The following is a 16,070-nucleotide window of genomic DNA, read 5'->3' on the forward strand; positions in this document are numbered from 1 at the left end:
TAGCCTGGTGACTATTTGGTAACTAACCTAACTAACATACCAATTCATTGTAATTATCCTACTGTAGATTATTTCAGCCCCACTCTAAATGAATACATCTGTAGAAATTGAATAAATAATTGAATAAATATACTTCTGGAGAAATGAGCTCTATCATGACCAGGAATTGTTTGAAGCCATTGCTGCTTGGTGGTGGTATGACAGATTTATAAGCATAGTTTAAGTCATTTATCCAAGTGTTCTCATCAACCAAGAAGTCATTAACTGAGCAAATGGGATCAAACCCACTCACACACACACAACTATATCAATAGACTTTGTTATGGACCATTTCCATGTTCATATCTGTCTGACCAAGGCTGGTCCTCCAGGGTATCAATACGACCAATGTTCAAGAGATTAAACGCATATTTTAACATAACATTTTCATCATTGCCAATGCCTCTAAAACATACACAATTAAAACACAGTACCTTCTGTGAGCCATGTCTCCTGAAGTTGGCTTAAATCCTGAAAGAGGTCTAAAAAAAACACACACACACACACAACACACACACACACACACACACACACACACACACACACACACACACACACACACACACACACACACACACACACACACACACACACACACACACACACACACACACACACACACACACACACACACACACACACACACACACACACACACACACACACACACACACACACACACATGAATACAACAGGACAACAAGATCAAAGATCATTACGCACATGTCATGTCAGCTAGGTCAGGTTTAGACAAGTTAAGACATATTTATCAATCCATAAATAGAAGTGATATATCTGCTTGCCGGATTGGTAAGCAAAGCATTGGCGAGGTAAACGTGTCACGCAAAGGGACTTCAGGCCATTGCGAGCTTCCTTTGGAGTTCTAACTTTACCTTCAGATTCCTGAGGGGGTAATTCCGTGTCCATGTATTTCCTCTTCGCTGCCATCAACAGTCTATTTAGGGGTCCATTTCCTTGTGACTTCTGCAAAGCATCAGAAATATTACAGATGTGGAAAATACAGTCAAACATGTAGTACACCCTTTGATGTCACAGGCTACATAGAACATGCCCACTGTCACTAATTGGTTTAGTTAATTAGTCGATATGGCCATAAATACTAAAATAAGTACATATTGCATTATAATTTGGCTATTATTTTCTTATTATCAGTAGCCTAATTATTATAATTATTATCATTATAGTTGTAACTTTCTGTGTTTTTATTTTTTTCTTATCATTCCAGACTAAAAAAATATATAACACAACAGAAAAACAATGCCGGTTGTCTCTGTGAATTGCAATAGTGTTGCAACTCAAACGCGCTTTATCGTTCCATTTGCCCTCTCAAATTGTTAGCCCATTTTCGGTGTTACACTGTCAACATCTCCTGTCTAGAGACAAGAATATGTTAATAAACAGTGTAAAATAAAAGCTGTTGAAGCTGCTAATTTATATTATTTAGTTTTAAAAAATGTGCAGACCTTTTGATAGTTTAGAACCGAACTGAATAGAGTTTTCATCGCGCACATAGTTGCTTCAAACAAATCGCATGGAACGGGCGATCGAAAGAGAAAGCCCGGTAGCCAAGTCCTACAACTGAGTAAAGCATTAAACAAATACATGACTTTATACATACGTACATTTGCTAAAGTGTAAGGTACTTGCTGGTCCAAATATCCATCCATCTTATAATCCATCCGTTAACCGTTTGTGATCATTTAGGCTGAGTTGAATGTGATCCACGCAGCCAGCCTGCAGCGAGAGAGGGACAAGGGGGAGCGATAGTTGTGAATGGAGCTGGGAGAAAGCTGCATACCTAATGAGCTCCATTCACAAAAAAATGCAGAGAGGGGAAGCTATGGCGAGCGATTACCCAGCGGGCTGGTGCCACCTTTACCGCTAACTGGACCGTAGTCTGTGGTTCTGGATAGACAGTCATCAGATACTGCACACAGTTAACTCAATAAACAAGCCTATGCAATGTGCCAATTGCTCTTATATAGTTATAAAATGTTAGTTGAATGTGTCTCATATAGGTTTTTATGTAGGCTAAATATAATAATCATGTAGAATTTCCAGTTGTAAAATCGTCCGGTAAACCAATAAATTGTGATTTTATAGGACATGCACTTATAGAACTACAATAGACAAATTGTAGAGGCTTTTCTTACTAAAAAGTATAGGCCTGTACTTTCTAGTTGCTACATCAATGCCCAGAGAGAAAATGGAACCGTGGATAATGTGAAAAGAAACAGATGTCGCGTCTCAACTGCTACAGAGGGCAACTAAATAACTGTTTTAACCTCACCTTGCTTATAACAGTCAACCATAAGAAAATGTCAAGCTTAATGCGTGTGTTATAAGCATGGGACAGAAATGCCCCAAAAAACAATGTTGTTGTCAATTCTTTTCCAGACTTGAGTGTTGATTTGGACTACGGAGACTTGCTTTTCTTGCTCTCTGACGCTCGCTTGGCCAAATGACTTGGCGATTCGTGGATTTCCTCTTTCAAGGGCTCGAATTTCTTCCTTTGTCTTAATGAATGACCTGACTTATGAATGAAATCTAGGCTCTCTCTTTGAACCAATCCGCTATGAGACTGTCCGGGTCCCTAGCAACCATGGGCGGAGTTAGAAAAGCAGTAGCCAATCAGAGTTTGGGACTCAGAGTCTTTATACTAGATTTTCCAGTTGTTTTTCATTCACAAAGCCAGAGAGGGGGGAAAGTTAGAAAAAAAACGTCCATTCATAAAAACCTGACCTAGCTTGAATGTTCCAACTTGTTTTTCCCTGCCTGCCCAGACTCTGTCAAACACTTCTTCTCCTCACTTATAATGTCTAGATAACATGTTTTATGTAATGTACAACTAGCAATTACGTTGTTCACTGACGGAGTCAGAGGTTGGCTATTTGAAACACTCTTTGAATATACATTACATGAAATGTCACAGGTAACTTTTAAACCAAACAAACTGAGGGAAAAGGTTACTATCTTGTTATTATATTTAATGACGATAAACAAATTACATCTTATTCTGTTCCATTCTATCACATGTACTCTAAAATGAATGGAAAAAAAACTGGATTGAAAAGCAAGCTTTCTGTGGCTTAAAGTGGTTGTTTATTTCTGAAACTAATGGAGATGTTTCATTTTACTCAAAGTACACATACTTCATTTCCAAAAGATACACTAATAGCCATGTACTGTATGTTTGCCTGAGTCTAATCGCTGGCTCGGAGCTAAAATAGATGTTATAAAGCTTTCTGTAGGAGGTAGTAGATAGAACCTGGTAGATAAGAGTGTTTTTTGATAAAAGGGGGATTTGTTTGTAGGGTAAAATATGACTGTTTTTCTGCCCGTACTTCAATAGTGCTTGTTGTGAACAGAGACGGGGAAGCAGAAGTGGGGAAGAGAGAGAGAGAGAGAGAGAGAGAGAGAGAGAGAGAGAGAGAGAGAGAGAGAGAGAGAGAGAGAGAGAGAGAGAGAGAGAGAGAGAGAGAGAGAGAGAGAGAGAGAGAGAGAGAGAGAGAGAGAGAGAGAGAGAGAGAGAGAGAGGAGAGAGGATAGGGGGAGGAGGGGTTTCTGTTTGAAGGAGGTGGGGATGGTCTAGTGTGGAAGGCTCGTCCCCAACACCACTGTCCACTTCCCTCTCTCCCTCTCATCTTCTTTCTGGAGCCTCTATCAGACCTTCCTCTCCTCCCTCCTCCCCCCTCTGTCCTGGTAAGTCTGAGGGTGGCTGATAAACCCCTGAAGCTCCCTGAAGACCCACGGACATCACATTACTGGAACAGTATGCATACCTTTCTGCTGTTTTTAATACAAAATAGCTCACAACAAAGCCAGTACTGTTGAAAATGCTCAATAGAGCAATGATGATGTCCTGAAGTGGTGTGCTTGTAAAAAGTGTATTTTTATGGCCCTTTATTCCCCTTTATTTTGTATTTTCTTTACCAACCTTTATTAATTCAAGCAGTTCCTGGCCATGTATTTTTTATTGTGTCTCCGAGACAGCTTGCCCTGGGTCGCATCAGTGGCTCCATGGTTGGGCAGGTTGCCCCTACCCCCACTGGGAATCTAATGACTTCCCATACCAGAGACGAGCCATGCCAGAACCAAACCATGTGGGCTACATGGATCTCTGACGATATCTTACCCCTCACCCCATATATCCGCTTTTCCTTGATCATATGACAAGGAGAAATGTATGTTATTGTTTAATAAGAAACATAATATCTATACATTTTACATTCTTATTTCCTTAGAGTTGATGCTAAGCATTTACGGTTTAAATAAAGATGATTATTAACCATTTATATGTACTATCCTTCATTCTTCAATCTTCATTCTCCCCAAAATAGTGAAAAATGTAATAACGCTACATTTAGAATGGTTCATCTATAACATAATGCACATGAGGATGCCCATTCATTGAGATGACCTATGCATGACATCCATCGTTCCATGGCCATTAAAACAAACAGGACATACTCTCTCAGGCAGTGGGCAGAGGCCAGACAAGACAGGCAGCCCTGGTTGTTTGCAGTGGGGACCAGGCTTTCGACGAAGAGCAGCTTGCTCTCACGTGCCATATCAACTGGAAGATGATTCCCAGTTTAAACAGTGGTCGTGTGAAAAGAGGTGCAGCCCGGCCTGGGTGAGTGTGTGTGTGAGAAAGGAAGTGTGTGTGAAGTGTGTGTGAGAAAGGAAGTGGTGTGAAGTGTGTGTGTGCTGCTAAAATGACGGGTTACTTATTTGGACTTTGACTTATCGCACATCCTTTTTCTGCCATGCTGCCAAATTTGGATCCAGGCTGCCCTCCCCAAACATTATGTTCTGACTGCCCTGAGACCAGGGCGCCTATTCCGAGTCCAGGAAAGGACTCCAGGACTTCCTCTATCCTCCTGGACAGCAAACAATGCACACCTGAAAATAACTCATGAAAAAGCTGAGCCAATTCTGTTAATTAAGGCCAAGAGGTCAGAACATTTCATACACATCAAGGTTTTGAACCCACATCCTTGAGAGTTGTTGTGCTTTTTCTCAGACAGGCCTGTAGAGTCACTGCCTGCCGCTGCCTGTTCAATAGAACTGTCTTCATCAGACAGGCACTTGTCCTGTTTTGAATACACCTGAGTAATAAACAGATTTTCCTCAAATCCAGAAGGGAGTGAGAGTTAGTTTCAGTACTTTCTCTAATATGAACAGTTTTAAGTCATGAGTTGGCGCAGTGGCTGATGAACGTCCCCTGGCTCGGGCTTGGTGCATGGGGTTGTCACTGGCTGCTGGCTTAGACCGCGACACATAAAGTGTTTTCCCACCGCCACCCCTGTGGAATGCCGAGCACTGCAGTTCACACAGACCCCAGACAGGCTCAGCTCAGCCTGCCTCCCCCACAAAAACAGATGATCTTTAACTGCTGTGTGACTCTGTGTGCGTGTGTGTCTGTGTGTGCGCGTGCATGCTCTGTACCCTCCGGTGGCCTATTATTCATTCCCCCAGGACATAGGGCCGTTGCTGGGATGCCTCGTTGTGTATAGGCACAGCCAGGAAATGTCATCGTTGGCATCTGAGGGAGGACTAGCGTGCCAACCCAAGTGTGCTCTCAGCACCTGCAGCCTCAGTCCCTTGCCACAGACACTGGCTTGCTTGTTTGTCAACGCCACCATCCATGCCCCACCAAAGTCAGCCTGTCTATCCTCCACTGCCTTATGAAAGATCAATCGGGTGAACACAATAGTCTCTTCGTTTATGGGGGTGTTTTTCTGATGCCCCCTGAAAGTCTGCATGCAGCTGCACTGGCCTGCTGACACTCCAAACAAGACACAAAGCAAACCCCCCTTTATATACAGTTTTAGACCGGCCCGGTTTTCTCCGCAACGCAAGATTCTTCATCAGGAGCCCATAGAGAAGAGCTGGGACTGGGAGAAGTTATTTTGCTCTAGCGTGGGATGGCTCTGATGAGGAGACATAGAGGAGCCTTGTTGCCGTCTCTGTCACTGTGTAAACACTCTATTGTCATTCGATTCGCCCACATTTTCATTTATATCCCATTTTCCACTTCATTTCCATGCTACTTTTGGGACAAAACAAAATCCCATGTACTTCTACTATGGTAATCCATCTGTATCATCTAGGCGCATGGGGAAAAGCCAATGGTTTGGCTTTGGGGCCTGCGCTGTGCCTCATCATCACTGTTTCAGTCTAATCAAAATGCTATATGGACAGTATTGTGGATTATTTTGTCTTGTTGGGGGGGTGGGCTACATGCACGTTACATAAATGTATATCATTTAATAGTTATAGGCTGCCACTCAAAAATAAGAATACTCTTTTTTTTTTAAAGGAATACAACTACAAAGCATTGATCATCATGATCGTGACACAGAGCCAAAAATTAACAATACATTTAGTAAGTAACAAAATAAAAAATAATTGAGGCTCCACCCACAACCTCCCACCCCATTTCCCCAACCCCACCCATCCAACGTCTTCCTCCAATCACAATCTCCCAACCCTACAGATCCTGGTTCAACCCCGGGTTGTATCACAACCGGCCGTGATCGGGAGTCCCATTGGGTGGCGCACAATTGGTCCTGCGTCATCCGGGTTAGGGGAGGGTTTTGCTGGGGTAGGCCATCATTGTAAAATAAGAATTTGTTCTTAATTAACTTGCCTAGTTAAATAAAGGTTAAATAAAACAAAGAAATAAAAACCCATTTCCCTAACCCCACCCATCCAACGTCTTCCTCCAACCACAACCTTCCAACCCATTTCCCTAACCCCACCCATCCAACGTCTTCCTCCAACCACAACCTTCCAACCCATTTCCCTAACCCCACCCATCCAACGTCTTCCTCCAACCACAACCTTCCAACCCATTTCCCTAACCCCACCCATCCAACGTCTTCCTCCAACCACAACCTTCCAACCCATTTCCCCAACCCCACCCATCCGACAACTTCCTCCCACCCCCCCACCCAGAAACCATGTTTTACCGTCCCTTCCCACCCCCCTAGCAACTAGAGTTGCTTGTTAGTCCCCCCCTCCCCCAACCACCGCTTCCCCATCGACCTGAACAAAGAAAGACAGTCAAAAAATATGATAAAAGGTACATACATCTTTTTTTGTATGTGTTGGGCTTCATAGATTATTCTTTACATAGTCATATGTATGTTCAGGCCTCAATTGTTCCTTGACTAGCACCATTCATTCACCATTCATTCACCATTTTAACGTTACAACTTCTAATTGTAACTGTATCCACTGGTGAATTGGGAGAGAGTGAGGTGATTGCCATCTAAGAGCCACCAACTTTTTTTTGCTGCAGTGCTGCCTGCCTGCAGTAATCTACTCTGATTGATTGAGAGATTCAAAGCGCCATCATAGTTAAGTAACATAATAGATGCAAAGCACAGAATATTTAAATTCATGCACTTGGAAATTAATTTGATAATGTTGTCCCAGAAGCATTTAACAGCACGGCACTCCCACATCACAGGAAGGAATGTGCCTACCTGATTCAGGGGACACAGTGAACAGTTGGGAATTGGGGTCAAATTTTTCGTAAAACGTTTCCTTGGTGCTCAATACAGTCTCGGAACAAACTTAAAATGTATAAATTGATGGTTCGAATGATGGGATGCCAAGGTCATATCATTCCATATTCTGTTAATGTGGAATGTTTATCATGAATTTTAAAGCAAATAAATGAAGGAATGTTCCCTACCTGATTTTGGGGGACATAGTGAACAGTTGGGAATTGGGGTCAAATTCATCGTAAAAAACATTTACTTGGTGTTAAATACAGTCTGTGAACAACCTTAAAATATATAAATTGATGGTTTAGATTACAGGATGCCAAGGTCATATTTTCCATCTTCTGTTGTTGTAGAATGTTTATCATACATTTAAAGCAAAGAAATTAATAAGATACAGTAAACCCCTGCTGGGCTCTTTCTACTTTCATCGCTACTCAGACAGTCATCAAAGCTCTACGCTATTGCATGCTGGGAAGAGAAGAGACTTCTCACTAATTCAATGTCTCAGAGTTAACCAGTCATCTCACCCACCCTCACCTCTTCTCTCTTCCTAAATCACAGTTTTGAGGTTCGCAACACTCCATTGCTCTGATTTCACAAGGGAGCCTCGCTAATTCAGTCAAAATCCTTGTTGTAATTCATTTGGATCGTTCTAAACAATGCCCAGAGACCCCTCAAAACGACTCAGGCCTATGTTGGGATTCCAAACAACTGTCCGGTAGTGTTTAGTTTTGGTTCATCCGGTTTAGGCCGACCTCATAACAAAAGGTCACTCAGCTTGACTGAAGATGTAATGTACGACAGAGCAGTCTCATGAAGTTGATAAAACTGGATTGTCAAGAAATAGTTCTGGCTTGGACTATTGCAGCTGGTAGTTTTTAGTTTCTTCATATTGTATATTTGACTGTAGTTCATGTTGTCTCAATTCTCTATGTTTATGCAACTTGATATCCCATGTTTGTTAGATAGCCACTCTTAGGAAAACAGAGGTATGGACTCAAGCAAAGCAACTGTGCTCAATCTAACATCCTGTATGCATGCGTATGACGTCAGTATGTACAGGGCCTTCAGAAATAACTCATACCCATTGACTTATTCCACATGTTGTTTCAGAAATAATTCACACTCCTTGACTTATTCCACATGTTGTTTCAGAAATAATTCACACTCCTTGACTTATTCCACATGTTGTTGTGTTACAGCCTGAATTCAACATTTATTAAATATATTTTTCTCTCCAATCTACACACAATACCGCATTATCACAAAGTGAAAACATGCTTTTTGAAAATGTTGCTAATATATTAGACAGGAAATACATATATCTAATTTACATAAGTATTCACACCCCTGAGTCAATACTTTTTAGAAGTACCTTTGGCAGTAATCACAGCTTTGAGTCCTCTTGGCTATGTTTGTATCAGCTTTGCACATCTGGATTTGGGGATTTTCTCCCTTTCTTCCTTGCAGATTTTCTCAAGCTCTAAATGGAGAGCAATGTTGAACAGCAATCTTCAAGTCTTTCCACATCTTTTCAATGGGATTGAAGTCTGGGCTTTGACTGTATGCTTGTGTTCATCGCCTTGTTAGAATGTGAATCTTCACCCCAGTCTAAGGACGTTGGCACTTTGAAGCAGGTTCTCGTCAAGGATTTGTCCATATTTGGCTCCATTCCTTGTTCCTTCTATCCTTACTAGTCTCCCAGTCCCTGCTGCTGAAAAGCATCCCCATAGCATGATGCTGCCACCACCATGCTTGTGCCTGGTTTTCTCAAGACACCTTGCATTCAGGCCAAAGTGATACATTTTTGTCTCATCAGAACACATACTTTTTTGCCTTAAGCTCAGTCTTTCACGTGCCTTTTTGCTAACTCGAAGGGTGCTGTTATGTGCCTTTTTCTCAGGAGTGGCTTTTGTCTGGCCACTCTCGCAAAAAGCCCAGATTGGTGAGGTACTGTAGAGACTGTTGTCCTTCTGGCAGGTTCTCTCATCTCAGCCAATGAGCTCTGCAGTTATGTCAGAGTGGTCATTGGGTTCTTTGACAAACAACTTTGATTCCTAATAGATGTGTACAGAGATTTGGTCAACAATGGCACTAGAGCCATTCAGTGCCATCTGGGCATTGGCGAGGCCTGGTATGTGAACGACCTCCCGTTGGGATGAACTGGGTATGTGGGTCTGGCAGACCAGTGGCAGTGTGGACAGGCGTTTACTGCCATTAGACATAGGAGATATAGGAGAGGTGCCCAGGGGACAGGAGTGGAAATGCCAGTGGCTTAATGGGAGGACTCTAACTAATGAATTATTAAGAGTGAGAGTGGTGGCCTCTCACTGGTATTCCAGATACATGAAGAAAAACACAAAATACTTCGACCAGGGCGTGACAGAACCACCCCCCCCCTAAGGTGCGGACTCCCGAACGCACCTCAAATCAATAGGGAGGGTCCGGGTGGGCATCTGTCCATGGTGGCGGCTCCGGCGCGGGACGTGGACCCCACTCAGTAAATGTCTTAGTCCCCTCTCCTTGTGTCCCTAGATAGTCCACACTCGCCGCCAACCATTGCCTAGTATTCCTCACCCAGAACCCCACTAGACTGAGGAGCAGATCGGGACTGAGGTGAAGCTCGGGACAGAGGGGCAGAAGCTCTGGACAGAGGGTCAGAAGCTCTGGACAGAAGGGCAGAAGCTCGGGACAGAAGGGCAGAAGCTTGGGACAGAAGGGCAGAAGCTCGGGACAGAAGGGCAGAAGCTCGGGACAGAAGGGCAGAAGTTCGGGACAGAGGGGCAGGGGCTCTGGAGCCTCTGGGCTGAGGGGCTCTTCTGGCGCCTCTGGGCTGAGGGGCTCCGGCAGCAGCGCCGGACAGGCGGAAGACTCCGGCAGCAGCGCCGGACAGGCGGGAGACTCCGGCAGCAGCGCCGGACAGGCGGTAGACTCCGGCAGCAGCGCCGGACAGGCGGGAGACTCCGGCAGCAGCGCCGGACAGGCGGGAGACTCCGGCAGCAGCGCCGGACAGGCGGGACCACCTGCAGGGAGGAGACAGAGAGACAGCCTGGTGCGTGGGACTGCCACAGGAACCACCAGGCTGGGGAGACCTTCAGGAGGCTTGGTGTTAGGAGGAGCCTGAAGGACCGGGCTGTGGGGGAGCACTGGAGCTCTGGTGCGCAACCTTGGCACCACTTACCCAGGCTGGACAACTACTCTAGCCCGGACCCTCCAGAGTGCAGGCACAGGTTGAACCGGGCTGTGGGTAAGCACGGGAGATCTAGTGCTTACTACACGCACCTCTCCCTTAGGCTCCACTCCCACATTTGCCCGGCACGAGCGGAGCGCAGGCAGAGGATGCACTGCACCCTCCCAGCGCCCCGGAGACACAGCACGCAGAGCCGGCGCAGGATAACCTGGACCAAAACTGCGTACCGGCGACCAGACCCGCTGAGCAGGCACCATACGCCCTGGCTCAATGCCCACACTCGCATGGCACTTTCGGGGGGCCGCCCTATAGCGCACCGGGCTATGGGCACGCACTGGCGACACCGTGCGCTTAACCGCATAACACGGTGCCTGACCAGTAATGTGCTGCTTATAATAAGCACGAGGCGTGAGCTCAGGTCTGCTACCTGGCTTAGTACCACATGAATAAAGTAGTTGTTTAAGTGTTTAGTGGTCTACAGTGCCTTGCAAAATTATTCATCCCCCCCTTTGGCGTTTTTCCTATTTTGTTGCATTTCAACCTGTAATTTTAATGGATTTTTATTTGGATTTCATGTAATGGACATACACAAACTTGTCCAAAGTGGTGAAGTGAAATGAAAAAAATAACTACTGTCAAAAAAAATATTTGAAAAGTGGTGCGTGCATATGTATTCTCCCCCTTTGCTATGAAGGCCCTAAATAAGATCTGGTGCAACCAATTACCTTCAGAAGTCACACACTTAGTTAAATAAAGTCCACCTGTGTGCAATCTAAGTGTCACATGATCTGTCACATGATCTCAGCATATATACATATACACCTGTTCTGAAAGGCCGCAGAGTCTGCAACACCACTAAGCAAGGGGCACCACCAAGCAAGCAAGCGGCACCATGAAGACCAAGGAGCTCTCCAAACAGGTCAGGGACAAATATGTGGAGAAGTACAGATTAGGGTTGGGTTATAAAAAAATACCAGAAACTTTGAACATCCCACGGAGCACCATTATATCCATTATTAAAATATGAAAGAATATGGCAGCACAATAAACCTGCCAAGAGAGGGCCGCTCACCAAAACTCACAGACCAAGCAAGGACGGCATTAATCAGAGAAGCAACAAAGAGACCAAAGATAACCTTGAAGGAGCTGCAAAGCTCCACAGCGGAAATTGGAGTATCTGTCCATACGACCACTTTAAGCCGTACACTCCAAAGAGCTGGGCTTTATGGAAGAGTGGCCAGAAAAAAAGGCATCGCTTAAAGAAAAAAATAAACAAACATGTTTAGTGTTCGCCAAAAGGCATGTGAGAGACTCCCCAAACATATGGAAGATCAGATGAGACTAAAATTGAGCTTTCTGGGCATCAAGGAAAACTCTGTCTGGCGCAAACCAAACACCTCTCATCACCCCGAGAACACCACCCCCACAGTGAAGCATGGTGGTGGCAGCATGGTGGTGACATCATCATGCTGTGGGAATGTTTTTCATCGGCAGGGACTGGGAAACTGGTCAGAATTGAACGAATGATGGATGGCACTAAATACAGGGAAATTATTAAGGGAAACCTGTTTCAGTCTTCCTGATATTTGAGACTGGGATGGAGGTTCACCTTCCAGCAGGACAATGACCCTAAGCATACTGCTAAAGCAACACTTGAGTGGTTTAAGGGGAAACATTTGAATTGTCTTGGAATAGCCTAGTCAAAGCCCAGTCCTCAATCCAATTGAATATGATTTAAAGATTCCTGTACACAGCAGATCCCATCCAACTTGAAGGAGTTGGAGCTGTTTTGCCTTGAAGAATGGGCAAAAATCCCAGTGGCTAGATGTGTCAAGCTTATAGAGACATACCCCAAGAGACATGCAGCTGTAATTGCTGCAAAAAGGTGGCTCTACAAAGTATTGACTTTGTGGAGGTGAATAGTTATGCACGCTCAAAATGTCATTTTCTTTTGTGTTATTTCTTGTTTGTTTCACAATAAAAAATATTTTGTATCTTCAAAGTGGTAGGCATGTTGAGTAAATCAATGATACAAACCCCCCAAAAATCTATTTTAATTCCAGGTTGTAAGGCAACAAAATAGGGGGGTACTTTCGCAAGCCACTGTATCCCACAAGTCACTGCCAAAATAATAGAAACAACAATATAATGGGGCGTTGGGCCATTATGTTCGACGAGCAGGTGCCCACATCATTTTGGTCATGAAGTGTAATTTGTAGCTGCCCACAGTGTAAAAATAACATTCAACCAGTTTTGAAAAGAGAAAAAAAAACATTCTGCTCCATTGTGAAGTGCAAGGGTGCCAATATACTACAGCAGCAGACTGTACACTGCATTTATCTGGCTTTGGTGGCTCAGTTGGTTGGGAGTTGGTCATTCCAGCATGGGCCAAATGCTGTATACCACATAAAACGTTGGATAAAAGCATCAAAAGATCATACTTTGTCATATCACCATTACACTAATCCACCTCATCTATCACTGGATCAAGTCCGGGGCTGTGCACAGACGTTTCAGAGGACAAGTGCTCAAAATGAAGAAAAAAAACAGACTTTCTTAATTCATGTCTCAAAATTCATAATTCATAACATACATAACATAACTGCCTCTGTAGCTATTTTTTTTTTTACATTTATCGCATAGGCCTATTTATGTCTGCAACAACACATTCATTATAAATTGTAAGCAAGGTGAGTACAGTGCCTCCTAAAGACATGATTGACATCGGTAGCGAACGTGACGACGTGCTTAAAGTGCGCTTGGCGAATGGGAGGGCCAAGGGGCTTGTTCTCAGGGCAGGCAAAATGCTATCTGTGCACGTGCCTGCTCAAGTCAAAAGCATCAATGAGGGTATAGTCGTATATTATATCACATGAAAGCAATATACCATTGATAATACTAGGCCTTTATGAAAGGTATCAGAAGAACCCTCCCTGCTAATACCATGCTAGGTTAGCTCTTTTCAGGTATGGCCCTACTGATGTCAGCACTCTCTACCTAACGTCAGGCAGGGAATGAAGTCAGTGGTATTTTGAAGTCATGAGATCATTTTTCCATTGACTGCAGACTGGGCCAGTGTGTAAGGGACACCTTTGGCAATCAGTGAGATGCTGCAGGTTCACTTCACTCGAGATCATTAGATGAGCCCTGCTGATGTTTCCTCACCCCCATCAACCAACCCCTACACGCACATGCAGTACACTCTCAAACACCTCTCTCTCTCTCTCTCTCTCTCTCTCTCTCTCTCTCTCTCTCTCTCTCTCTCTCTCTCTCTCTCTCTCTCTCTCAATCCAGGCCCCTCTAATCCTGCAGCCTATTGTCTAGGCTGGGGTCATAACTATCACAGTTAATCACTACCATGTGGTTTTCTGCCTGTACCCCCTCACCTTCACTGCAGAAGCAATATGACAAACCCCCCCCTCCCCACCAACCTTACTCATCACAGCATGACATCATCCGTCCCGGGTTACACGGCCTCCTGAGTGTCCTGATGGCAGAGATAAGTCACTGATTATCCTGGAATCTTGTTACACTGGAGCAATGGATCCCTCCCTTCCTCTCCGCCTCCACTGACAGTTGCATGAGCAGGCCCATAAACCCAGGCAGGTGAGCGGAAACCAGCTCCCTCCACAACAACACTGATCTTGGAGAGGTGAGAGAGATGGTGTGGTAAAAGAATATAGAGATTAGTAAATGATCTAACGTTATTCCATAGTACCTTGTTCACTTCCTGCTACTCTCACAAGACACATGTAACGTTTTTGAACGTTGCCGCCACTTGGTGTCCTGGATGTTGTGAGGGTGTTATTGTGGTGCCGGTGTGTTGGGCCTTTTGTCTGGGGAACAAGGGGAGAGGGGAGAGGGCACATGCTTGAGGGAGCCCCGTTTAAGACTCAATCAATCCTATGGTGAGGTTCACTGACCCAGAAAATGGTCTCCCACCACAGAGGAAATGACAGCCCAGTAATCACCTTACTGCGAACAACAACACCACAGAAAGAATGCAAGGAAATCTGACGCACACTGTAAAGCAGTGAATATACAATTGTAAACGAGCAGTTGGATAAAGTGTAGATTTGACTTTCATAGTCAAAATGTTTGAATGACCTCATAACAGTATCTATTTTGCACCTTACATTACTTGGCCTTCACTTGGCCATTTCCCCTTTGAATGGTCTCTCTCTTTTCATTCTAAATGCCATCCTGTACTCTACAAGGCTCTTAAGTATGGGTATATTGTTTGTGTTTTTACGCATGCTGTTAGGTTGACTTATTGTCCCAACTCATTCCTACCACATGCTCATACAGGGGCGTCATGAGCTGAGAGGTGGATTGTATTTCTCTCAACTTTCTCACGGGAGCTAGCTAGCTAGGGTGGTGCAGTCAACATCATAAATACCGTCGATCTTGGAGGTGCTTCGTATATCCACTCTCTATCTCCCTGGCTGAGACAAGAGGTATGTACCCACTCAAGAGAATGTGTAGCTAAGTGCCTAGTCAAGTAGCATCACAGATTAAAAAAAAAAAAAAACTGGCCATATCAAGCCCCTTATATCCCCCCAACTATTTGACTTGTATGTGAAGAGACCTGCTGGTCTCCGGGGCTCAAATGTTATAGTGAGAGGCTCAGTGCACTGATATGGGTGGGGCCTTCCAGATGAATGGAAACATTTCCCCGACGTTAGCCTGTCGTTGCATAATCCTGTTTGAGTTGTACATGGAACTTTCAGACACTTGTTACTGAAGCTATCTGCAGCAATCTCGGTCAATCTGGGCAAGGATCTACAGTGCCTTCAGAAAGCATTCATACCCCTTGACTTATTCCACATTTTGTTGTTCTACAGCTTGAATTGAAAATGTATTAAATATCGTTTTTGTCTCTCACCTATCACACTTACTACCCCATAATGACAAAGTGAAAACATGTGCATAGAACATTTTATATAGAAGCATCTCTAAGATGTCTCTAAGTCTCTAAGAGCTTTCCACACCAGGATTCTGTAACATTTTATACAGAAGCATCTCTAAGATGTCTCTAAGTCTCTAAGAGCTTTCCACACCAGGATTCTGTAACATTTTATACGGAATCATCTCTAAGATGTCTCTAAGTCTCTAAGAGCTTTCCACAACAGGATTCTGTAACATTTTATACAGAAGCATCTCTAAGATGTCTCTAAGAGCTTTCCACACCAGGATTCTGTAACATTTTCCCATTATTCTTTTAAAAATTCTTCAAGCTCTGTCAAATTAGTTGTTAAACATTGCTAGACATCCATTTTCAGGTCTTGCCATACATTTTC

General features: G+C 44.0%; 1 protein-coding gene across 1 annotated transcript in view; it reads right to left on the reverse strand.

The window, feature by feature from the left end:
• The window catches only part of LOC118367123 (ETS translocation variant 4-like), a 29,686-nt gene extending 27,130 nt beyond the window's left edge, over positions 1–2,556 (reverse strand). The window contains exons 1-4 of the mRNA XM_035750204.2: positions 2,351–2,556; positions 1,683–1,794; positions 933–1,023; positions 474–521 (exon numbers count right to left, since the gene is read on the reverse strand). Of these exons, the coding sequence (XP_035606097.1) occupies positions 474–521; positions 933–1,023; positions 1,683–1,739 (196 nt within the window). The 5' untranslated portion in view covers positions 1,740–1,794; positions 2,351–2,556. The remainder of the gene's footprint in view (positions 1–473; positions 522–932; positions 1,024–1,682; positions 1,795–2,350) is intronic.
• Positions 2,557–16,070: the final 13,514 nt, after the last annotated feature.

Source organism: Oncorhynchus keta, chromosome 3 (assembly GCF_023373465.1).
Source record: "Oncorhynchus keta strain PuntledgeMale-10-30-2019 chromosome 3, Oket_V2, whole genome shotgun sequence".
NCBI classification, from domain to species: Eukaryota; Metazoa; Chordata; class Actinopteri; order Salmoniformes; family Salmonidae; genus Oncorhynchus; species Oncorhynchus keta.